The sequence below is a fragment of the Equus quagga genome, chromosome 8 (genome assembly GCF_021613505.1).
Source record: "Equus quagga isolate Etosha38 chromosome 8, UCLA_HA_Equagga_1.0, whole genome shotgun sequence".
Classification (NCBI taxonomy): domain Eukaryota; kingdom Metazoa; phylum Chordata; class Mammalia; order Perissodactyla; family Equidae; genus Equus; species Equus quagga.
The window spans coordinates 60,575,061-60,599,807 of NC_060274.1; the positions used below are offsets into that span (position 1 = coordinate 60,575,061).

The window sequence follows — 24,747 nt, forward strand, 5'->3', positions numbered from 1 at the left end:
GGTGATTATTGACATATGAGGGCTTAATGCTGCCTTTTTTTTTTTTTTTTTTGAGGAAGATTAGCCCCAAGCTAACATCTGCCAGCAATCCTCCTCAAAATGCTGAGGAACATTGACATCTGTGCCCATATTCCTCCAGTTTATATGTGGGATGCCTGCCACAGCATGGCTTGCTAAGTGGTGCCAAGGTTTGCACCCAGGATCTGAACTGGCGAACCCTGGGCCACTGAAGTGGAGTACACAAACCTAACCACCACGCCACCAGGCCAGGCCCAATGCTGTGATTTTATCACTTGTTTTCCAGTTGTTTTGTATTTCCCTCATTTCTCATCCCATATATTTCAGACTACCAATTCAGTTTGGGAGTTCTCTATGATGTTGTTCTCAGTTTTCTCCTTATATATAATTTTTTTCTCTGTTGTGATTATTTGTTTAGTGGTTACCATGAGGTTTGTATAAAAAATCTCATAGATGAGATAGTCCATTTTCTGATAGCCTATTTCCCTAGTCTAAGCCAATTCCATCTCTTTCCTCTTCCCCATCTAAGTTATTGTTGTCACAACTTATTCCATCTTGTGTTGTGAGTTTGTGGTTAAAATGACAAGATTATAGATATTTTTTATGTTTTCCTCCCCTTTATCTTTAATGTTATAATTAAGTGTTTGCTAACCTGTTCTGATTCAAAGCTGCAACTTTCCAATTTTGTCCATCTATTTATCTCCTTGCTCAAAGCTTTGTAAACCCTTTCTTTTTTTTCCAGGTATGAGAGCCTGCTTGATCATTTCATGTAGAGGGAGTCTTGTGGCAATGAACTCCCTCAGCTTTGGTTTATATGGGGAAGTTTTTATTTCTCCATCACATCTCAAAGATAGTTTTGCTTGATAGTGCTATCTTGGCTAAAAGTTTTTATCTGTCAGAATTTTGAATAGATAATTCCATTCTCTCCTAGCCTATAAAGTTTCTGCTGAGAAATCTGCTGAAAGCCTGATAGGGTCCCTTTGTAAGTTATTTTCTTCTGTCTTGCTGCCCATAATATTTTTCTTTGTCATTGATTTTTTCCAGTGTTACTACTATATGCCTTGGAGAAGGAATTTTTACATTGATATAATTAGGAGTTCTATTAGCTTCTTTTACTTGTATTTCCAGCTCCTTCCCCAGGTTTGGAAAGTTCTCAGCTATTATTTCTTTGAAGAAGCTTTCTGCTCCATTCTCCCTGTTTTTTTCCTCTGGAATACCTATAATCCTTATGTTGCATTTCCTAATTGAGTCAGATATTTCTCGGATAATTTCTTCATTTCTTTTTTATCTAATTTCCCTCTCCTCCTCCATCTGAAGCATTTCTATATTTCTGTCCTCCAGATTGCTAATTCTGTCCTCTATAATATCAGGTCTGTTATTCAGGGAGTCTAGATTTTTCTTTATCTCAACTATTGTGTTTTTTCATCTCTAACATTTCTGATTGTTTTTTCTTTATAGTTTCAATCTCTTTTGTGAAGAATTCCCTTGTTCATTAATTCTGTTCCTGATTTCATTGAACTATCTTAATTTTCTTGTAACTCGTTGAGCTTTTTTATGATAGCTATTTTGAATTCTCTGTCATTTCAATTATAAATTTCTGTGCCTTCAGGATTGATTTCTGGGTACCTGTCATTTTCCTCCTGGTCTGGATTATTAATATATTTCTTTATACTGTTTCATGGCGTGGACTTGTGCCTTTGCATAGTGATAGTATCTGCTCACAAATTCCCCTGGGGGGGTGGTGTCAGGAGCTGTGTATTCTGAGCCTGCCATGATCCCTGAGGCCTGTGCCTGTCCTTTGGCATCTATGCCGATAGGGCCCGTCTGCGACTACTGGCTTGCTCTCTCACAGCTGCTGCTTTTCTAACATATAGTGGGAACTCTGGCTGACTGGCTGAGCTTGAGTGCCTGGCAGGGAGAGTGGTGCTTTCTTTTGAATGCATGATCCCTGGGGCGTTCTCACTCTGCCCTTGCTATCTGCTCCCCTGGGGTGCTGGCTTGATGAAGACACCTCTGCAATAGCTTTGCCTCCTTTGTGTGGGGCTTTCCCATGGTCTGTGAGGGAACTTGGAAAGAGAAGGTGTTCTGTAAAGAGCTGCCCCTCCCCCTATTTTCTCAGAGCTGTCCATGGTTCTGTGCTCTGGGTCGCTACTTAGGAGGGAGAGGAGATCTCCTTACCTCCTTCTCCTTCATCCTGGAGTTCCAGCACCTCCACCTTCAGACATATGGCTACATGGATCTCTCACATGTCTTTTATGTTGTGTGAATGTCCTCTGTTGGCTTATGAACGTCCTTTTTGTTGTATCTTAGTGGATCGAGTCTAAAGGAAGAGCTCACTCCACCATGATGCTGATCTCATGACCCCAATAAATACTTTTGAAAAATTAGTAAGATGGACACCTGTTTGTAAAGAATCATTGATGAGATAGTTGAGTGAATCTGACTCAGTTTAAACCTGACTAATTTTTAAATGGTTTGTACAACAAAATACAGAATTTACCAGTGGGTGAGATGTCTTAAGGAACTGGATTAAAATTCAAAATGCCTATGTAAATTTTAAAGATTTGTGGACAATGACATGATTGAATTACATATTGATAATTTACTCCAGTAAAAACTCTAGAAAGCCACATGTTAAAGAGAAAACAAAACTAGCTTTGTAAGGCTAAAACAGGTCTGCATTTAAATGAAAATGAGGTTAATAAGTCAATCATGTAGTATTTTCATTAAAATATGTGTGACCCATAAATAGGAATTAAGCACATAGGAAAACACAGGATAATTGTGTTATGGTGAGATATATAGTTCAAACATTTAATGAAAATCACTTGGTTAACTTAAATGCATTATATAGAATTTGGCAAAGGTCCAGAGAATGGTCACTAAAATGATCAAATATATTTACATAGATCATATGAGGAAAGGCTAGAGAAAAATTATTTAATCCACAAGAGAAAAGGCTAAAGACAAACTGTACTGTCTCTCCTCCTGAATTTAGGAAGTGTATTTTGTATTTTGTCCCAAACGATATAGAAGAGAAGAACCATCTTCTTTTTTTTTTTTTTCCCCACACTGAATCTAAGGAATTCTCTCAATTGCTGCTGCAGCTTTTTTGGGGTCAAGTTCTAGTGATATATACTGGCTATTAAAACAAAATCACAGATACGTTGGACCTGACCAGTTTGTGAAAGATCCAATAATATGGAAATGGCAACCACAATATACTGAGGGGAAGGACAGAGAAAACTTCTCAAGGTATGATTTAACTACAGTTAGAGCAATCTTGTTTGCTGATCACACTAGGTACCCTTCATATACTAGTTTCCTATCTTGCCAATAAGGAACTAGCACTATTTAAATGGAAAATATAACAAGTACCTTTAGAAACCTTGAATTTAATTCCTCTGGGGAAACAAGTGTAGTGCAGTATTCTCACTATTGGGAAGATGAGTGAGTTAACACTAAAAGAAGTGTAGATTAATTAAGATTTTTAGAGATGTTATAAAAAGAGAATCACTAGAAGTAACTCCAATCAGAAATGACAGATATCATTTCCCTTTTCAACTTTGGTCCATTGGGCTGACTTCCAGGGTCTCTTTGTGAGAAGGATACTGAGGCAGTGTTTGCACTCAGTAGGAAAGAGTTAATGATTGATTTACAATGACTTCCATAGAAGCCTCCAACAACTTTCACCTTGTTAAATTCAACGGTTATTTCTCAGTCCTCATTTCATTTAACTTATTAGTAGCAGTTGCCACCGTCCATCACGCCCCCTTCCTTTACTTTCTTCACCTGGCTACTGGTTCCTGTAACCTAGCCAGTTGCTGTTCTCAGTCTCATTTTCTGATTCCTCTCACCTTCCCTCCCTCTTAGAGTTGGAGTTCTCCAAGACTCAGTCATTGCATCACTTTTCTATCTAAATTTACTCCTTAGAGCAACAAGATCCAATAGAAAAATCATGTGAGCCACAAATGCAAGCCACCTATGTAATTTGAAATTTTCTAGGAGTTACATTAAAAAAAAAAGTAAAAAGAAGCTGGTGAAATTCACATATATTTTATTTAAACCAATATACCCAAAATATTGGCATTTCAACATATAATTAATATAAAAATATTAATGAGACAGTTTAAGTTCTTTTAATACCAACTCTTCAAAACCCAACTTATAGCATATCTCAATTCAGACTAGCCATATTTCACATGCTGAATAGCCATTTGTAGTTAATGGCTGCTTTATGAGACAGGCTGGTCCTAGATGATCTCATTCAATTCCTTAACTTAAAATGCCATCTATATGCTGACTACTCTCAAATTTATATTTCTTGCTTGAACCTCTCTCCTGAACTCCAGACTCAGATATCTAAGGGTCTACTTGATATCACTTCTTGGATGCCTAACATGCATCTCTAGTTTATTATGTTCCAAACTGAACTTTTGGTCTCCTCTGAATTTGCTTTTCCCCATCTCAGTTATAGACAACTCCATCACTTCAGTCGCTCAGGCCAAAAATGTTGACGTCAACCCAGCTCTTCCCTTTCTCTCAAACCTCACATTGAATCTATAATTCATATGGCACTACTGGTTCCATGTTCAAGATATATCCAGAATCTGATCTCACATCATTATCTTCACTATCACTATGATGGTCCAAACTCCCATGATCTCTTGTCTAGATTATCACAATGGCATCCAAAGTGATCCCCCACAGTTCATTCTCCTCATAGCAGTTAGATGTTCTTTAATAAGCCAGATCATATTACTCACCTGCTCAAAATTCTCCAAAGCCTCCCCATCTCACTCAGAGTAAAAGCTAAAGTCCTTACAATGACCTTAAGAACTGTACAGGATCTGGCCTCCTCTTACCTCTCTGGCCTCATCTCCTATTATTCTCCTCTTTGTTCACTCTACTCTAGCCACTCTTACCTTCTGCTTTTCCTTTAACACAACAGTCTTGTTTTTCCCTCAGGGCCTTTAGACTGGCTATACCTTCACTATCCCCATGACTCACTCTCTCATCTCTTTAAGTCTTTGTTCAACTATCATCTTCTCAGGGAACGACTTGAATGAATGAATGACATGACATGACATGAATGAATAGTTGCCATAAGGAGGCATCAGCACCAGTGGCACATGCTTGCCCTTCTAACAGAAGTCAATACATAATTAAGTTTAAACATTTATTGAACACCCATTAAATATAAAACAGACATGTATGACTGGCTACTCTTATTGAAGGGAAGCATTGAAGTAATCTTTTTGTTTTAGAAGGTGTTCTTGAACATTTTTAGTACATACTGAAACAAATAGGTGGCTTTCTTAGTCACTGAGAAAGCAGTATCTATTAAAAAACAGGAAGATCTTGTCAGATATTCTAGGGCTTCTTCCTCCTAGGTAATCAGAATGTACAAACATAATCCCTCAATGCAGACAGTATTTGTCACTGCACTGTTAGAACACTTGATTCTAGTCCTTGCTCTATTCTTAGCTAGAAGGGTGACAATACATCTCTTCTCCTTTTATTGTCTCAGTTCTGTTATTCCTATGATAAAGTGTCTAATCTCACGCAGTTCCCAATTCAAGTTAAGATAACAGAACAATACATACTTGGGTGTTACAAGCTGGCACACTTACGTATGCATTGTGGAGCTGGAGGAAAAAAAATTGCTTTTTAAATGTAAGAATTTCTAAATCAGGGCTATTTAAAACTAGTCTTCAGTTTGTGGTAGACCTAAGGTCTTTAGTCTTTTTCTTTTTTAATCACATTTTCACTTAATACTACTTCTACGATTGAACTCATAGCTTATTTTAGTTCACACTTGCTAGTTTTTCAGTCCAACCTAGCTCAAAAGAAAGGGGAAACGTGATTAACCTGAGTAATCAACCTGAAACATTAAAATGTGTAGCTTACCCCAGGAATGGATTTGAGTGTAGGAGTGTGGGGAGAAGAAAGGAAGTATGTGAGGGAGAAGATGAAAAAAAGGAGAGTAATGCTCAATTTATTAAAATGGTTCAATTCAATTCAACGTGTTTATGGGTGCAAAGCACTGTGCTAGTCATTTTAGTAATGCCAATTTGAGCAAGACAGTCTCTGCCATCAAGGAGCTGGGAGTATAAGCTGAACTAAGAAGTGCACAAGTTATTAAAATATCATGCAGAGGACATAAAGGAAATACAAGGATAAATAGAACTGATATTAAATGAGGACATTTTCACACGCCAGGGGCAGTTACATATAGTAACACATATGTTAACAATCTTTCCAAAACTTCCGGATGAGCTCAGGGAGGACAGATAACTTGTTCAAAGTCATTCAGGCTAGAAAGTTAGTGCATACTGGCTTTGTCCCCAGCCCAGCTTCCCAGGCCCAGGATCCTTTCAGAGCACCATTGCTAAAGGTAAGCTCCAGGGAGGAGTGGGAGGGGAACAAGTTGACAGAATACTCCCAGCTGCGGTGGAGGGAACAAAGAGATCTGAAAAGCTATTCGAAGGGAGCGTGTGAGATGGGCCTTGAAGGATGAACCAGAGACTGGGCAGGCCAGTGAGGGGAAGAGGGAGAGACCTGCAGGCTAAGGAAATAATAAGAGCAACTGGACGTTTTCCCAATTCCTCGAGTGGAAGAATCAATCTAGGTTGAAAGACTAACGTCCCGTAGGTCCTCATCCACTCCCTGCCTCCGCCCCCACCCCACGCCAATCTTTTCCTTTGGGGCTTTTTAGCGTTCATCAATTGCAACAGATATTTTGGTAATTTGAAAAATCTCATTGTTTTAAAAGCGACCACTGAATCCTTTGCACGGTGGGCGGGGATCCGACGGGGCGCCCGTGGCAGAGACTTTCCCTCCCACCCTCTCAGCCAGGCCGCCACCTAGGAAGCGTTCGTCCCCAGGGAAGGGCGCTCTACCCGCCAGCTTTGCGCCTGTGGAGCAGGCTCCGAGGCCTGCCCGGGGTCGCCCCCGCCGCGGCGCGCAGGGCCGGGCGGAGCCGCAGACGCACCTGCCCGGCGCGGCGGGGCTCGCGGCGCCTGCGCGGACCGACGCCCCCGTCCCCCCGCCCGCCAACTCGTGCCCCGCCGTGTGTTTACGTGGAGACGAAGATGGCGGCGGCGGCGGTGACGGCGCTGCCCGTGTGGCCGAGGACGGTCAGCCAGTGAGCGCAGAGACTGGTTCCACTCCGCGCAGGGGGAGCGCCGGGCTCGGCCCTGCTCCCTGGGCCGCCGAGCTTGCAGTCTCACCTCCTTCTGAATCGACCTTTCCTTTCTACCCTCGACTCCCTCCCTGTCTTCCCTAGCCTTCTCCGCAGAGGCCATGGAGGACGAGGAGAGACAGAAGAAGCTGGAGGCCGGCAAAGCGAAGGTAAGGGCCGGAGGCTGCGGGCCCGCGGCGGGAGGCGGTGGCTGGGAAGGGGCGGGAGGGGGCCTGGAAGCGGAGACCGCAGCACTCCCGGGCGCTGCCTCGGAGGGAGGAGCTGCAGGGCTGCATTTTCCCGTCGCCCTCCTTTTTCCTTTTCCAGTTGAAAAAGCCTGGTGTTACTATCTAGCAGATGATACTTCCGTGATGATTGGGTGGTGTGGTTCCTTTCTCGTGAATGCCCAAACAAAACCCCTGTTTTATTGTTTTGCTATAAGCTGGTATTTATTGCTTTTAAGTCTCCAACCTTTCACTTATTAAGAGAGTTTTCTGGGTAGTGCAGGCATTGTGCTTTTCAGGGTGGGGATTTGGGGCTTTCCTTTCTTCGGTAGAGGATTTGTACGCTCATCAGCTTGGCTTTCTTAGGTGGCAAGCTGGCACTCTTGGGTGTGTGATTGGCCTGTGACAGCTGCTTCAGCTGTGGCACTGTGGCTTGAGTGTGCCACAAGTGCCAGCTGTGAACTTCGCTTTAGGGGCATTTTTAGAAGTGTGGTTTTGTATGTTTGTGTTCGGAGGTCTTTGTCATGGCATGCGCTTTTGTATTGTGTGGAATGTTGTTCAGTCTGTGAATGGAACCTCTGGGGGCGAAAGCTTCCCTGTTGCCAAGAAACACCTATAGAATTCGTGCTTTTAGTAATTCAATTGTTACATATGTCTCCGTGAGTCTTTATTTTATGTGTGTGTGTATGAAAAAACCTGTAAAGCAAATGATAGGAAATTCTGCACTAGGTATTATTCACTGGGCTTCATGAAGAATTTGATATAGACGAAATATAAATTAAATAGCATATTTCTTTTAACAATTACATATTTGAGCATATCTTTTGGCTGGCCTCAAAGGCCCCTTCTTCCCTATAATGAAGTTACCTCTTATAGATTATAATCTGTCTTATTAGGGGTGGTTGTTAGCAATCGTACTTAGACAACAATTAAATTATAATATAGTTAACTGTTTTTTCTGTCTTCCTTTCCTTCCCTTCCCTCCAAATAAACAAACAAACAAATAAGGAGAGCAGGTTCGTGATTTCAGTAATCACTGAAGGGCCATGCTGCAGTGATGCAGTAGTAGATGGTCAACACAAATTTCTTAAATGAGTACGTATGTAAACCAGCTTCAAGTTTATAAAATAGAGCTGGCTTTCCCATAAGCTCCTTTTATCTAAGGTCAAAGCTTAAGTGCTTGTATGTTACCAGGTAGATTATTACTTTAGAATCTATAAATGGAGAGAAGGGGAAATCAAGGCATCTTCAGAGCCCCAAAGTTGCTTGCATTTCTGCAAGCTGAGGGTCTGAGCAAGCTCTGTGAATCCAAGAAAGTGGAGGTAAAGTGCGCCTCCTTCCAAAAGCATTGAAGTTCTAATTAGACGTTTTGTTTGTCTGTTCCCTCAGGATTTTTACTGCCTGCCCCCAGAAACATCTTCTCTAGGTATATGTAAGACAGTCCTACAAAACATAGTTTACTTTGAATAAAAAATTTCATAATAGTTACAGAATTTATTTGAATTGCTTAGATTTGGCAGAAAAGAATCCTAGTGTTTTTTGTCTTTCAAAATTCTGCCTATGGAGTAAAAATCTTTTTCTTTTGACATTCACTTTTATTGTAGAAGATTATCTTTCAGAGTTGAACCCAATTTTTCCAGTCAGAAATAAATCTGTGAGACTTGTAAGGTAAGGCATGTTTGCTGGAGCATTAGCTATACAATATAAAAACACTGGAAGCAACCTTCAAAGACAATATTAAGAGGATCATTTTCTAAACTATATCATATAAGTGTGATGGAATATTATGCAGCCATTAAAAATATGAAGACTGATAGGAACAGGGAAAATAGAGTGAAAACAGCATCAGCAAAAATAGTGTATACGTTATTTCATTTGTATAAACGTGTGCTTTTAGATTAGGACTTAAAAACTTTGGATTGTAAATGTAAAGTCATTCAGCAAACCTGTGTTGAACTCCTGTTTTACGCCAAGAGTTGGAAATATAGAGATGGTGACGGTCTCTGTTCTCTAGATGCTCACAGTTGAGTGAGAGAGAGAGAGACACTGAGAGAGGAGGTACAGTAAGATTTTGGGTGAATATTTTCATTTGTTAAAATGTGTTAAATGCTGCTGCCTAATATTTAAGACTGTTTTACAAAGAAAGTTCTTGATATTAATGCAGCCTAGTATAATGCCTGTTCAGTAGTAGAAATTCAATAAATATTTGCTTAAGGAATGAATCAGCAGAATGACTATGCGTCATTAATGGTTGCTACTTTACTAGCATGTTGAATTTAATAACAGTAATCCAGAATTCTCTTAACTGGAATTCTCTTATCGCTGGCATCAGAAATCACTTAAAATGATCATTTCCAAACTTATACAGGTACATGGTTCTCTAAATGTCTTGTTTGTTCATTGGAGTTAAGTATTGTATTTGCTAATCTAGTTTTACAAACTACAATTTTTAAAATTTTTTTCTTGGTGTTTGGTAATTGAAAAATTTCCTTTCTGTATCTAGACCTTATAAATGATCACTTTTTTGATGACTTGTCATGTATGCAGTATAATGTGCTTTATAAAATGTTTTATACCAACCAAACTGCAATGATAGGAGAATTTGTTGTTGTTAGTGCCCTCAAGTGGATTCCGCCTCCTAGCAAGTCTGTGTATGGCAGAGTGGAACCCTGCCTAGTCTTTTTGCACCATCCTCTTATCTCCCAGTGCTATATCAGACAATGGTCTGCTGCTATTCATAGGGTTTTCATGGCCAATTTTTTTGGAAGTGGGTGGCCAGGTCCTTCTTCTTCATCTGTCTTAGTCTAGAAACTCCACTGAAACCTGTCCATTATGGATAACCGTGCTGGTTTTTGAAATACTGATGGCACTAGATTTCAGCATCACGGCAACAACACGCAGCCTCCACAGTATAACAGCCGACAGATGGGTGCTGTGTTCCCTGACCAGGAAACGAACCTGCGACTAGCCCAGGGCTGACTGATAGAATAAATTTTGGTATATGTAGCCATTAAAATGATTCTACAAAGACTTTTGAGTTGAGAAAATGTCCACAGATAATGCCAGGTTAATAAAAATGTTGCCAAAAAATATACGTACATATTTATAGATGAAGACACCTGAAAAAAAACTGCACCAAGGTGTAAATGAAGATTGTCTCTGGGTGGTGGGTTATAGGTAGTTTTAATTTCCTTTACATTTTCAGTATTTTCCAAATTATGTACGATATACTTCTCTTATGATCAGTAAAAAATGTTTCAATGCTGTTTTTAAAAACAATAAAAGTTTGTCAGATAGTTTGAAGGCGACATGTTATATTATATAATCATTATCCAGAACAAGAAAATGAGACACAGAGTAACTAGGTTTCCTAAGAGCCCTCACTTTAGTGAAGTCCTGGAACTGTAATTCTTATTCCAGTGCTGCTGGTATTATATCCTTGGGATTCTGTATTATTAGACCTTTATAGATATCCTTTCTGTTTCTGTAGTTCTTATCATTTTTCTTTGCTGCCAGCGCTCATTGCCATGGATGTGCTCATCTTGCCTTGCTCCTTCTCATCTTCCTCTTCTCCTAACTTGCTGTTTTGGATTTTGCTGTGACAAGAGAACCCAGTTACTGAGTTTGATAGAATGGTTTGTAAAAATCAAGGGCCCGTGGAGCCTGGTGAATGGGCTTTTTTTCTGCTACTTGTTGGTTTATTGGTTTGCTGTTGGGTGCTCAGCTACTTTCTCAGTGTTGATATAACAAGAAGCTTGACCCATGAAGATGTGAGACATGACTGCATTATTAAGTAAATATTTTCAGAGCTGGGCTAACCCCATTTACAAGGTGCTGACAGGGATGGCACTACATAGATTGTCCTTGTATTGAACCAAACTATTCAAACTCTACTTTAAATGACTTCATTTTTTACCAAGTAAAATTATTTACAATATTATATAAAGAAAGTATTGTAATATTAGTGAACAAAATTAGAGGACATTTCGGACCAGCCTGATCGCGTAGTGGCTAAGTTTGTGTGCTCTGCTTTAGTGGCCTGGGGTTCACCAGTTTGGAGCCTGGATGTAGACCTACACACCACTTATCAGCCGTGCTGTGGCAGCATCCCACATGCAAAATAGAGGAAGATTGGCACAGATGTTAGCTCAGGGCTAATCTCCTCCCCCACCCGAAAAATATTAGAGGACAGTTGTGTATTTAGTATAAAATTATTACTCCTGTAAATTCACATTAGATATACTTTTTAACATTCTACTAATGTAGCAGAATTCAGTAAAACCAAGGTTTTCCACCAACTATTCAGCATTTTATGTAATTGGCATTATTTGTTGAATAATTATTATACTTTTGTCTGTTGCATTCAGTAAATAGTAATTATGTGATTTTTAATTGTTTAATGAGCATTTTCAGTTTGAAAAATAGTGCCAATGGTATGCAAAAAGGACAGTGCTCTCTTCAAGCTGAATATTAGGGTATTGATAGCAGAGCTTTTCAATTGCCGTTTCCACTCTGATAGACGGTCATGGTGTAAAGTTGTTCTTTGCATATTTCAGATACACTGCTTCACCACTAAGACAGTTGCTCTCCATCCCTGTTTCTTTTAAACTTTCTAGTTTTTTATTCTTATAAGTCTCAAAACTTAGCTTTCCAAGTGGTTACAGCAGTTTGATGCTTTCATCAACATTTATTGCAGTTGTGGTGCATTATCTGTGACATAAAACTAATTCATAACCTTCAGGCTTTGTTAAAAACAAAGCAAAACAAAACATGATTTTTAGATTATGAGTTTGAAGACTGCTACTGTGGAGGAAAGAATGGGCAGAACAGGCTTCTTGAAGTGTATAGTTTAAAAGGTTTCTAAGGTGAATAAAGAATGGCAGGAATAGGGATAGGAAGTGATAGGATAAAAGAGCCGTAAGATCCAGTGAAAGAAGGGGGTCTGAGCAGGGAGGTCTGTGGTGACCCAAACTGAAAGTTGAATGAGCACATGGAAAAAAGGAAGTGAAAAAGACAGGATATAGCCAAGTGACTGGAATATGACAAGATTGGGGCTAAAGTTATTTTCAAACAAAAACACTTCATTTTTATATATTATAAAGTTTCTACTAAGAGCTAAACTATGTCTGTGAAATATTTCTCTATTATAGGCTACTGATTATTGAAATGTAAGTGGATTTCATCTAATAGGGAAGCTAGGAAAAGTTCTCCACGTAAGATGTTAGACATTAAATGATAAGGAACATTATTTATATTTATTTGTCAGTAGGATTCCAGTAAAATTGAAACCAGGTATCTTTTTTCATTGATTAGCATCTCTTTAAAAACTTTAATTTGGAAAAGCTTCAGAATTTTTAAAAGTTTATATATAAAGGTTTTTCATATCTGGTGTGTGTCTATGAATTTGTAATACTGCTGTTTGGTGTACCAGAAAAGGCACTAGGACTTTGGAGACATTTGGCTTATCTGTTCAACTGACATTTTTGACTGCCTACGATTGCAGCTATGGACTTTTACTTAGCAAGCATTTATTTAAATTGTCACAAATTCTGAGGCCTTATTGTCTGTGGAAATAATATGTCACAATACATGAATCTCAAGAGATGTTTTGAAGAATAAGTGAGATAATGATTAAGAGCTTTTTAAGTTTTTCTGGTGCTAGACGTAAAACTGTGATTTTTTTTAATTGAGGAGAAGTTCACGTAACAGAGATTAACTGTCGTAAAATGAACAATTCACTGGCGTCTAGTACATACACATTGTTGTGCTACTACTGCTTCTATCTAGTTCCAAAACATTTTTATCACTCCAGAATAAAACCCTGTACCCCTTAAGCAGATAGATACTCTTCATTCCCTCCTCCGCCAAGCTTCTAGCAACTGCTGATCTGCTTTCTGTTTCTATGGGTTTACCTATTCCAGATATTTCATGTAAATGGAATCATATAATATTTGACCCTTAGTGTCTGATTTTTTTCACTTACTATAATGTTTATGAGGGTCATCCATGTTGTTGTATATATATATCAGTACTCCCTTCCCTTTTATGGCTAAATAATATTCTATTGTGTATATATATATATATATATATATACACACCCCACATTTTGTTTATTCATTCATTGATGGGGATTTGAGATGTTTTCACCTTTTGGCTGTTGTGAATGCTACTGCTATGAACATTTGTTTTTTTTTTTTTTTTTAAGATTGGCACCTGAGCTAACATCTGTTGCCAATCTTCCATTTTTTCTTCTTCTTCTTCTCCCCAAAGTCCCCAAGTGCATAGTTGTATATTCTACTTGTAGGTCCTTCTGTTTGTGCTGCTATGAGCGTTTGTATCCAAGTATTTGAGAACCTATTTTCATTTCTCTTGAGTATATATCTAGAAGGGGAATTACTGGATCGTATAGTAATTCTGTGTTTTTTGAGGAACTGCCAAACTGTTTTCCATAGTGGCTGTACCATTTTACATTCCCACTGGCAGTGTAGGAGGTTCCAGTTGCCCCATATCCTCACCAACACTTGTTGTTTTCCCTTTTCTTTATTATAGCCATTCTAGTGGGCAGAAAGTGGTATCTCATTGTGGTTTTGATTTATAATTTCCTAATGACTAAGGATGTTGAACATCTTTTCATGTACTTGTCCGCCATTTGTGTCTCTTCTTTGGAGAAATGTCTATTCAAGTCCTTTGCCCGTGTTTTAATTGGATTGCTATCAACTTCCTTTGTGCAATATTTTTATTATTATATTTACATAATATATATATTTTCTGTATACAGAAAGAGTGAGAACATGTGCGCTCAGGCAGGTGCAAGAAAGGGGCAGACAGAGAGACACACATCTCCAGTGAGATTATCTTTCCTCTTGGTTTTTTTAGGCCTTCTAGGTTTCTGCCAATATTTAGACTGTTGCTTCCTTTGGATAATAGATTCTTAGTAAGTTGATTAGAGCATGATGCTAAAGTTTGGTTTCTGTGTGGGCCAGTGAGTCATTCCATTCCATGGCCAACTGTTTTACAAGTACATGCAGTTGGTCTGAGAGGCACCTGTTGGGTTTTTGGCTTGATCATTACCAATTCATTTTCACTGTGAGAAGAAAATAACCTTGTCTTCTTCAGTAACTAAAAGGCCTGTCATTTTCACATGTGAACACAATAGATCTGTACAGGTATTTTACTAGTGTAAGATATTTTTGTTGTCATGTTGACTCCCCTTTTACTTTTGTGTTTTTGTGGTAGTGGTCAGCAAGATATAACTTAGGCTACTTAATGCTCATCTAGGTATGCTACATAAAGCTTTGATTGATTTGCACGTGGATTTAATGCTATTCAAAAGCTTATCGTTGTTCTAGAAGTAGTTTTGCCTAGGTTATTTATTTAAATCTGTAGATACTTTTGTAACATAAAAAATTCCTGTATCCTTTTTGTTCATGAACAGTGTAGTGTTTGTTTTCAGTTGCCATCAGGGTTATGATTCTTATTGTGGTTTGCTATTCACTGAGATTTTTATGTGGTCTAAACATTTCTCTATAAGTCTGAGATTTTCTTCCTTTTAAGAGATCATTTCTTTTTTTCTTTTTCTTTTTTTTTTTTTGAGGAAGATTATCCCTGAGCTAACATCCGCCACCAATCCTCCTCTTTTTGCTGAGGAAGATTTACCCTGAGCTAACATCTGTGCCCATCTTCCTCTACTTGATATGTGGGACGCCTGCCACAGTATGGCTTGATAAGTGATGCATAGATCTGCTCCTAGGAGCCAAGCAGATGAACCCCGGGCCACAGAAGCAGAGCACTTAACCACTATGCCACTGGGCCAGCCCCTAAGAGATCATTTTCTTAAAGTCCCTGAAGTTATTACTTTGATTAATAAGAACTGCACTAAATTTTACTTTTCAAAATCCTAATCCATAAAAATTTGAATTTATAAATTGTATTGATTAAGTAGGTTCTCTGGTTTACAAATCTCTGAAAACAAACAGTATATAAAGTCTAGAATCTCTTTCCTTCTATTTCTTGATACTGAACACACTACAAAATTCCTCGTTTACTAAGGATCATTCATTGTGAGCTCTGTGATTAGGCCATAGGTATTCCTCTAGTGCCTCACTTTTATTCAAATTGATAGTGCCTTATTGTTTCCCCAGAGAAGATAGGGATGGGGATCAGTTACAACTAAAAATATTCTCCATATTTATCAGTAATCAAATTTAATTCATGAAAGTGTATGAGGGAGATGCAGGAGATTGTGATGGGCATGGCACAGTGATCTCATTTATGGTCTGTTGACTGTATATATATGTGTCGATTTCTTAAGTGAAATAAATAAGTAGATGCTCTAAAGGGCAAAGGTATTATAAATGTGTAAAAACTGCATTAGCAAATATCGCCTGGGAGTTTATATATGAAATAATGAGTTTTGGCTGAAAGTTATAGAAACTATTTTCTAGTCATAGACAACTTAAAAATATTTGAAATAATTTTCATGTAAAATTTTTTGTATTTGCCAAGCTAATGTTTAATTTTTATTTTGCATAAGTTCCTTTTGTAATGAAAATACAAGTTGGAGCATTTCTATTCTACTTCCTTTTAACAAGAGAACTCCCACTTTTCCACTTCAATAAATAGCAAGTTTTTATAATAGAGTTTGAGAAAAAGAGAAGATAATAATTAGGAATTTTGTTTAAATTGGTAACAATAATTATTTTTTAAAAATTCAAAGAATGAAATACAATATAAGTAAATTTAATAGGTCTCATGGTTTTAATCTTATGACAGAGGAGTCTATAGTCTTTCCCTCTAGAATTTGGATTTTAAATTTTTTAATATTCTGGTTTTCTCTTTTCTATCTCATGTGCCATCATATTTTTGAGGCCCGGTAGTTTCTACCTAATCAGAAACTGTCTAAGTTGAAAAGTAAAATCTTTTGGATTATTCTCTGATTATTTGCCTGTATCCTGCATACTTATAACCCAATCTTATTGTTTTTTTAATTCAAAACTTGTCTCACACTTAGCCTTTTCTTCCCATTCTAACACCAGTACCCAATAAAATGAGGCCCACATTACCTCACTCCCCTTTACCTTTCTGATCCAAGCAATCACCACATTCTGCTGATTGTACCTTCTAAATATTTCTTGATTTATCCCCACTTCTCTTTCTGCCTCATTGTCTCTCACTTGGACAATGGGAAGGTTGACAGTGAATGGAAGAAAGAAGAGTATGAATTCCATAATAATAATAGCTACCAGTTTTTCAGCACTTTCTTTTTTTTTTTTTTTTAATTTTTTTATTTTTCTCCTTTTTCTCCCCAAAGCCCCCCGGTACATAGTTGTATATTTCGTTGTGGCATGTGGGACGCTGCCTCAGCGTGGTCTGATGAGCAGTGCCATGTCCGTGCCCAGGATTCGAACCAACGAAACACTGGGCCGCCTGCAGCGGAGCGCGCGAACTTAACCACTCGGCCACGGGGCCAGCCCCAGCACTTTCTTTTTTTTTTTTTTAAGATTTTATTTTTCCTTTTTCTCCCCAAAGCCCCCCGGTACATAGTTGTATATTTTTTAGTTGTGAGTCCTTCTAGTTGTGGCATGTGGGATGCCTCCTCAGCAGGACTTGCTGAGCGGTGCCATGTCCACACCCAGGATCCGAACTGTCGAAACCCTGGGCTGCCAAAGCAGAGCATGTGAACTTAACCACTTGGCCATGGGGCCAGCCCCTGAGCACTTTCTAATGCTAGGCATTATGCTAAGGGTTTTACATTTATTTTTTCTTTTAATCCTTATAACCATTCTGAGAACTGTAATATTGTTGCTATCCCTATTTTATAGGTGAGAAAACTGAAGAGGTGAAGTAATTTGCACAAAATCATAATGGCAGACCAAGGATTCAGTCAAACCCAATCTGTGTGACCTAAGAGATTGTGTTCTTAACGTCAACCCTACACTGGCTCGTAGATCCTTGATCAGTGTTTAGGAGGTAGGTTTGAGAGGTCTTGGCAGTTGGTTGTAAAGGGTAAGAGAGATGCTATGGTCTCAATGTTTGTCTCCCCCCAAAATTTGTATGTTGAAATCCTGATCCCCAAGGTGATGGTATTAGGAGGTAGGGCCTTTGGGAGGTGATTAGATCTTGAGGGAAGGACCCTCATGAATGAGATTAGTGTCCTTATAAAAGAGAGCTCTTTTTCCCCTTCCACCATGTTAGGATTTATAGGGAAAAGATGGCCATCTGTGAACTAGAAAGTGGGTTCTCACCAGACACCACATCTGCTGGCACCCTGATCTTGGACTTCCAGCTTGCAGAACTGTGAGAAACAAATTGTGTTGTTTATACACCACCCAGTCTGTGGTATTTTGTTGCAACATCCCAAGCAGACTTAACAGATGACTCCAGTTTTCTGACTTGAGCAACTGAAAGGATACAGGTGCTAGTATCTAAGATAGGGAATATGGACAAATTTGGGGGAAAAGGAGGGTTTGAGTGAAATGGGTCTTTGAGATAGGAAATGTGGGCATATTTAGAGGGAAATAAATATTTGACTAAGATGAAGATAAGTTTTATTTTGGATACATTGAGTCAGAGGTACCTATAGGACATCCTAGAGGGGTAGTCCCATGTAAAATTGACTATGAGTCTGGAGCTTAAGACAGAAGCCCATGCTAGAGATAAATATTTGGTTTAAAGATACTAGCCGACACTCTGGGAATGGGGAGTTCACTCATGAAGAAGACTGAGTGGAATGCAGACTGAGAGTTGAATCCTGTGGAAGCGCCCGTGTTTAAAAGGCAGGCAAAGTATCTGCAGAGGAGACTGAAACACAAACTCTTCACAAAGCTAGGAGATGCTGATGTCTTAGAAACTGAGGGGAGACAGAGTTTCAAGTGAGGAGGAGTTGTCAAAACGAGAAATCAAGTGTGATGGAGACTTGAAAAGTGACCTTTAGCTTTAGCAATGGTTGGTCAGAAAGGCAAATGTAGAATCAGATTGCTCATGGAATGAAGAATGAATGGGTTTCAGGAAAGGATGGTGAATGCTAACTACTTTTTCAAAGATTTTGTTGTGAAAAGCAGTGTAACTATAGTGGTTATGAATTTGGACTAGACCAGACCATGTGATATTAAATCTTGGTTTTGCCACTTACTTATTAGCTTTGTGACTCTAAGCAAGCTACTTAACCTCCCTGTACCTCCCATTCCCCATCTGGAAAATGAGAACAATGTTAGTACCTGCCTTGGGGTTGTGAGGATTCAGCTAATACGTATAAAGCACTTAGAACGTTGTCAGATTATAAAAAGTTTTCAAGAAGTGTTAGCCACCATCCTCCTCCTCCTCTTCATGCTGGAGCATAGAGAATTAAGTTGTATAGTAGAAAATTACATTAGAGAAAGAGGCTGGGATCAGATGATGAGGAGCCATGTCTGTCATTTAAAGTAGTATGGATTTTATCCTAAAAGTAGCAGAAAACTCTTAAGAATATATATTTGGCATGTTTAACCTCTGAGGAGGGTCTTCGTTTCCAAAATATATTCTTTATTCAGGTAGGTATGCTGCCACCAGGTGGCAGTTATACGTTATTGCTGTACAGATGAAGCAATAAAATCCTGTTTTTTCTTTAAATATAAAATATTGACTTGATTAAAATAACTAAATGTAAACATCTTGATTTTAGAAGAGCTTTTTTATTCCCAAAACACTGAGATTAAGTTAAGTGAAGGAGAGAAAATAGAGGGTTATCGTAAAGATAGATTTCAAAAGAAGGTAAGAGAAGTATAGTTGGGCCTCATGGGAAACTGACAAGCCATTTGGAACCAATGCCGTTCTCTCCATCATCTCTTATCTCCCTTTCACAATATCTGATTCTCCTCTCTTTGCAGATCAGCTTCTTTTGCCTGTACATCAGTTTGCACATGACCAAAATTTATAGAATCAGTCCCCAAATGTGTTCTATTCAGTGGAGTTGTTTCCCATTATATACTCTTAAAAAATAAATAAAGGAGAGAGAAAAATTATTTCAATAGTGGAAGCAAATCTATTCATAGAGTAAGCATCTACCCTAGGGTTTCCTAAACTTTGCTGCGCATTAGAAACATCTGGGAAGCTTTAAACAATTTCAGAGCCTAGGTCACACTCCATCCCCAAATCAGAAAATCTGGAATGGAATCCAGGACTCGCTGTTTTTTATAGGTCTTCAATGTATGGTAAAGTTTGGGACCCACTGACATAGCCATTTTGTGTGAGTCTGCAACACTGAGTGAGTGTACATCATGAACTCTTATAAGCCAGCTACTTTACTTAGTGTGGAACTGAATAAGTAGGAGTGCTTTAATGTTAGAAGGAAAACTGGCTGTGTTGCATACAGAGAAAAGTATTTCAGTCTGCAACAGGACTAGTAGGTTGATCATGTAAATTGTACGTTATAGGTGACTTTAGGGATATTTGTAGGCTTATATGATTATTGTGTCATGTACTGATTTTAGAACCCTTCATATAAAATGCATCTCACCTCTGTTATCTTTCTGGACATCTTCCCTACCTCCTTGTTTTCTAATTCAAGAGAAGAATCTAAATAACTTGCCTCTTTTTTGGTCAAACTAGGGTGGAAGGAGAGATGGGGTGTCATGGATAATAGGAACTGTGAGCACTGGCCAATTTCCTTAGAAGGAGGTCCTGCATACTTAAAAAATACTTAACTATATTTCACCTACAAAAGAATATGTATAAAATGTATAGGTAAGATAAATTATTTTAAAAACTACCTTTATACCTATCACCCAGCTTAAGAAATATACACATTTGGATCTTCACGGAGGCATGAGAGGATCCCTTTGTCTCTCTCCTTCAGTATTCAGCAAGTAAAACATCCATAACCCAACAAAGGCTACATTGCCCAACACATCAGGATGCCAGAGAGATAACACACCAGTACGTACAAAAGTAGATGGATTGGAGCACATAGAAGAGGTGAAACAAGGGAACAGTGAAGGCAGTGCCCAGGACCCTGGACCCCTGGTTGTGGCAGCTGAGCCAGCCACCCCCAGCCCCAGAGAACCCAGTGGCCAGCAGCAGAGGCTCACAGGTGACTGTGTCCAGCCAGCCATGGCAGCACCTGTGACCATGGGAAGCAGAACAGCAGTGGAGGTAGAGCCCCATGATCCTGGGCCCCTGGCTGTAGCTCAGAGCCTAGTAGCAGCAGCGGAGCTGTACGCGCAACTCTGACATCTCAGCTGTAGCAATGCCTGCAGCCACAAGGTAACAGGCAACAGCAGAGGCAGTGCCCCGCAAACCTGGCTCCCTCCCTTCCTTTCCCTCCCCCTGCCACCATGGTGGCACTTTCAACCCAGGTGATTCTAGATGCAGTGGAGGTATTGACCATTCATATACCCCTGGCAGCAAAGCCAGTGACTGCAGTGACACTGGCAACAGCAAGGCATCAGTGACCCCCAGAGGCACAGGCAACAACAACAAGGATACCAGTGACACCCCAAATAGAGGCAGTGGGGGAGTAGAAAGTGCTAACCATCAAATATAGTGAGAGGCTGCTCAGATAAGAGAAACCAAAAATTAGGACTGTAGCGCCACCTACTGAAAAGCAAAATAAAGGCCTCTAGGGGCCGGCCTGCTGGTGCAGCGGTTAAGTTCACACAGTGTGCTTCAGTGCTCCAGGGTTTGCCATTTCGGATCCTGGATGCGGACCTACACACAGCTTGTCAAGCCATGCTGTGGCAGCTGTCCCACATATAAAGAAGAGGAAGATGGGCACAGATGTTACCTCAGGGCCAGTCTTCCTTAGCAAAAAGAGGAGGATTGGCAGCAGATGTTACCTCAGAGCTAATATTCCTCAAAAAAAAAAAAAAGCCTCTAGTCTCCAAATGGTTGGAAAGGTCAAATCCAAACAAACAAAGCTATACCATGGGGCTGGCCCCATGGCTGAGTGGTTAAGTTCGCGTGCTCTGCTTCGGCGGCCCAGGGTTTCAGTGATTCAGATCCTGAGCGCAGACATGGCACCACTCATCAAGCCATGCTGAGGCGGCATCCCACATGCCACAACTAGAAGGACCCACAACTGAAAATATACAACTGTGTACCAGGGGTGCTTTGTGAAGAAAAAGGAAAAATAAAATCTTTAAACCCAAACAAACAAAGCTATACCAAAATAAGAAAAGTGTTTGCTACAACAAATGTACCACAGAGGAATAACTCAACAAGGACCTCAGAAAGCCTCGGTAACACAGCATCACAAAAAGAAAATAGTTCTTTATAAACCAAACATAAAGTCATGGAAGATTATGATCTAACTGATAAAGAATTCAAAATAGCTTTCATGAAGAAACTCAAAGAGCTACAAGTGAACTCAGAAAGGCAAGTCAATGAGCTCAGGAATAAAATCAGTGAACAGAAGGACTACTTTATTGAAGAGACTGAAACTCTAAAAAAGAACCAAACAGAAATTCTGGAGATGAAGAATGCATTAGAAAGCATTAGAGGTAGAGAGACCATATGGAAGAGAGAATTAATTGTAAACTTGAAGATAAAAACCTAGAAATGATGCATGTAGAAGCGGAGAGAGAACTGAAATTTTTTAAAAATGTAGAAAATCTATGAGAATTATCTGAATCCATTAGAAAGGACAGCTTAAGATAATGAGTATCCCAGAATGAGAAGAGAGAGAGAGAAGGGAACAGAGAGCTTATTTAGAGAAATAGTAGCTGAGAGCTTCCCAAACTGGGGAAAGAACTGGATATACAAATCCATGAAGCTAGTAGAACACCCAATTATCTCAGTGTAAAAAGACCTTCTACAGGACACACTGGTAATAAAACTGTCCAGTCAATGACAAAGAAAGACTATTAAAGACAGCCAGGTGATGGGCTGGCCCTGTGGCTGAGTGGTTAAGTTCGCGCGCTCCGCTGCAGGCGGCCCAGTGTTTCGTTGGTTCGAATCCTGGGCGCGGATATGGCACTGCTCATCAAACCACACTGAGGCGGCGTCCCACATGCCACAACTAGTAGGACCCACAACGAAGAATATACAACTATGTACCAGGGGACTTTGGGGAGAAAAAGGAAAAAAAAATAAAAGTAAAATCTTAAAGACAGCCGGGGGAAAAAACCCCGGTAACCTACAAGGGAAACTTCATTAGGCTATCAGCAGATTTCTCATCAGAAATGGCCAGGAGTAGTGAAACGATATATTCAAAATATTGAAAGATAAAAATGTTCAGCCAAGAATACTCTGTCACTTTATCTAGCAAAGTTATCTTTCAAATATGAAGGAGAAAGAAAGGCTTTCCCAGGCAAACAAAAGCTGAAGGGGTTCATCATCACTAGACCTGACTTACAAGTAATGTTGAAAGGGGCTCTCCTGAAATGCAAAGGCAGAGGTATACAAAGCTTTGAGCAAGGTGATAAATAGATAGAATCAGAAAATTACAGCTCTTTATCAGAATTGGTAAACAATTATAAAGACTAAAGAGAAAGGAAGTCTTAAATAAACTGTAACTACTTCAATTTTGTAATGAACTCAGAATGCAAAAAGAGATCATTTGTGAGAACAAAAACAGAAGGAGAAGAGGAAAAGGATGGAACTTGCATAGGGAAATGAAGATAAGATGCTATCAGCAGAAAAACGACTGTCTTATCTATGAGACCTTTTATACAAACCTCCTGGTAACCTCAAAACAACAATTTAGAGCAGAGACATGGAACAAAAAAAGAGGAGAAACACATTGCAGAAAACCACCAAACTAAAATGGCAGACAGAAACACAAGGAAAAAGAAACTATGGAAATATGGAGCAACCAGAAAACAAAAGATAAAAATGGTGCTATTAAATCCTTATGTAAGTAATCACCCTAACTGTAAATGGATTGAATTCACCAATCAAAAGACACCAACTGGCTGGATAGATTAAAAAACAAGACCCAACAATATGTTCCCTCCAGGAAACCCATCTCAGCTCTGAAGACAAACATAGGCTCAAAGTGAAGGGATGGAAGTAAATGGCAACCAAAAGAAAGTAGGTGTAGCCATACTTATATCAGACAAAATAGAGCTCAAGCCAAAAAAGACTGACAAGAGACAAAGATGGTCATTAAATAGTGATAAAGGCAACAAACCATCAAGAAGGCATAACATTTATTAATATATATACTCCTAAAGTAGGAGCACCAAAGTATACAAAGCAACTGTTAACAAACCTAAAGGAAGAAATTGACAGCAACACAATAATAGTAGGGGAGTTTAATATCCTACTTACATCATTGAATAGATTATCCAGACAAGAAGTCAACAAGGAAACATCAGCCTTAAATGAAACATTGGACCAGATGGACTTAATAGATATATACAGAACATTCCATCTCAAAGCAGCAGAATATATATTCTTCTGCAAGTGCACATAGAACATTCTCAAAGAAAGACTGTATCTTGGGAAACAAAACAAGTCTCAATAAATTTAAGAAGATTGAAATCATATCAGCCATGTTTTCTGACCACAGTGGTGTAAAACTAGAAATCAACTACAAGAAGAAATCAAGCAAAGTCACGAATATGTGGACACTAAACAACATGTTACTGAACAACTATTGGATCAATGGAGAAATAAAAAAAATACCTAGAGACAAATGGAAATGAAAACATAACATGCCAACATTTATGGGATGCAACAAAAACAGTACTCGGAGGGACGTTTATAGCAATAGAGCTCTACCTCAAGAAACAAGAAAAATCTCAAATAAACAACCTAATATTACACCTAAGGGGACTAGAAAAGGAACAGAGAAGCCCAAAGTCAGTAGAAGAAAAGAAATAATAAAAATCAGAGTGGAAATAAATGAAATGGAGACTAAAAAGACAATAGAAAAGAGCAGTGAAGCTGAGAGCTGGCTCTTTGAAAAGATAAGCAAAATTGACAAACTTTTAGCTGGACAGATTTACTAAAAAAAGAGAGATAAAAGGCTCAGATAAATAAAATTAGACATGAAAGAGAAGAAATGACAGTGGATACCACAGAAATACAAAGGATTGTAAGAGAATACTGTGAAAAGCTATACACCAACAAATTGGATAAACTGGGAGAAATGGATAAATTCTTAGAATTGTCAACCTTCCAAAACTGAATCAAGAAGAAATAGAGAGGGGGCCGGCTCATTGGTGTAGTGGTTAAGTTCACATGCTCTGCTTCAGCGGCCGGGGCTTTGCAGGTTCGGATCCCAGGTGCAGACTTCCACACTGCTCATCAAGCCACACTGTGGAGGCATCCCACATACAATATAGAGGAAGATTGGCACAGATGTTAGCTCAGAGCCAATCTTCCTCAAGCAAAAAGAGGACG

At 39.1% G+C, this 24,747-nt stretch overlaps 1 protein-coding gene across 11 annotated transcripts in view; it reads left to right on the forward strand.

Moving 5' to 3' along the window:
- The first annotated feature begins 7,115 nt into the window (after positions 1-7,115).
- AKAP9 (A-kinase anchoring protein 9) overlaps positions 7,116-24,747 on the forward strand; it is a 159,818-nt gene continuing 142,186 nt past the window's right edge. For 6 of the 11 annotated variants that reach the window (XM_046669137.1, XM_046669139.1, XM_046669141.1 and 3 more), the window contains exon 1: positions 7,117-7,371. In XM_046669137.1, the coding sequence (XP_046525093.1) occupies positions 7,324-7,371 (48 nt within the window). In that variant the 5' untranslated portion in view covers positions 7,117-7,323. Of the gene's footprint in view, positions 7,372-24,747 lie in introns of all 11 variants that reach the window. The other 5 variants (XM_046669138.1, XM_046669140.1, XM_046669143.1 and 2 more) reach the window with 2 other exon arrangements.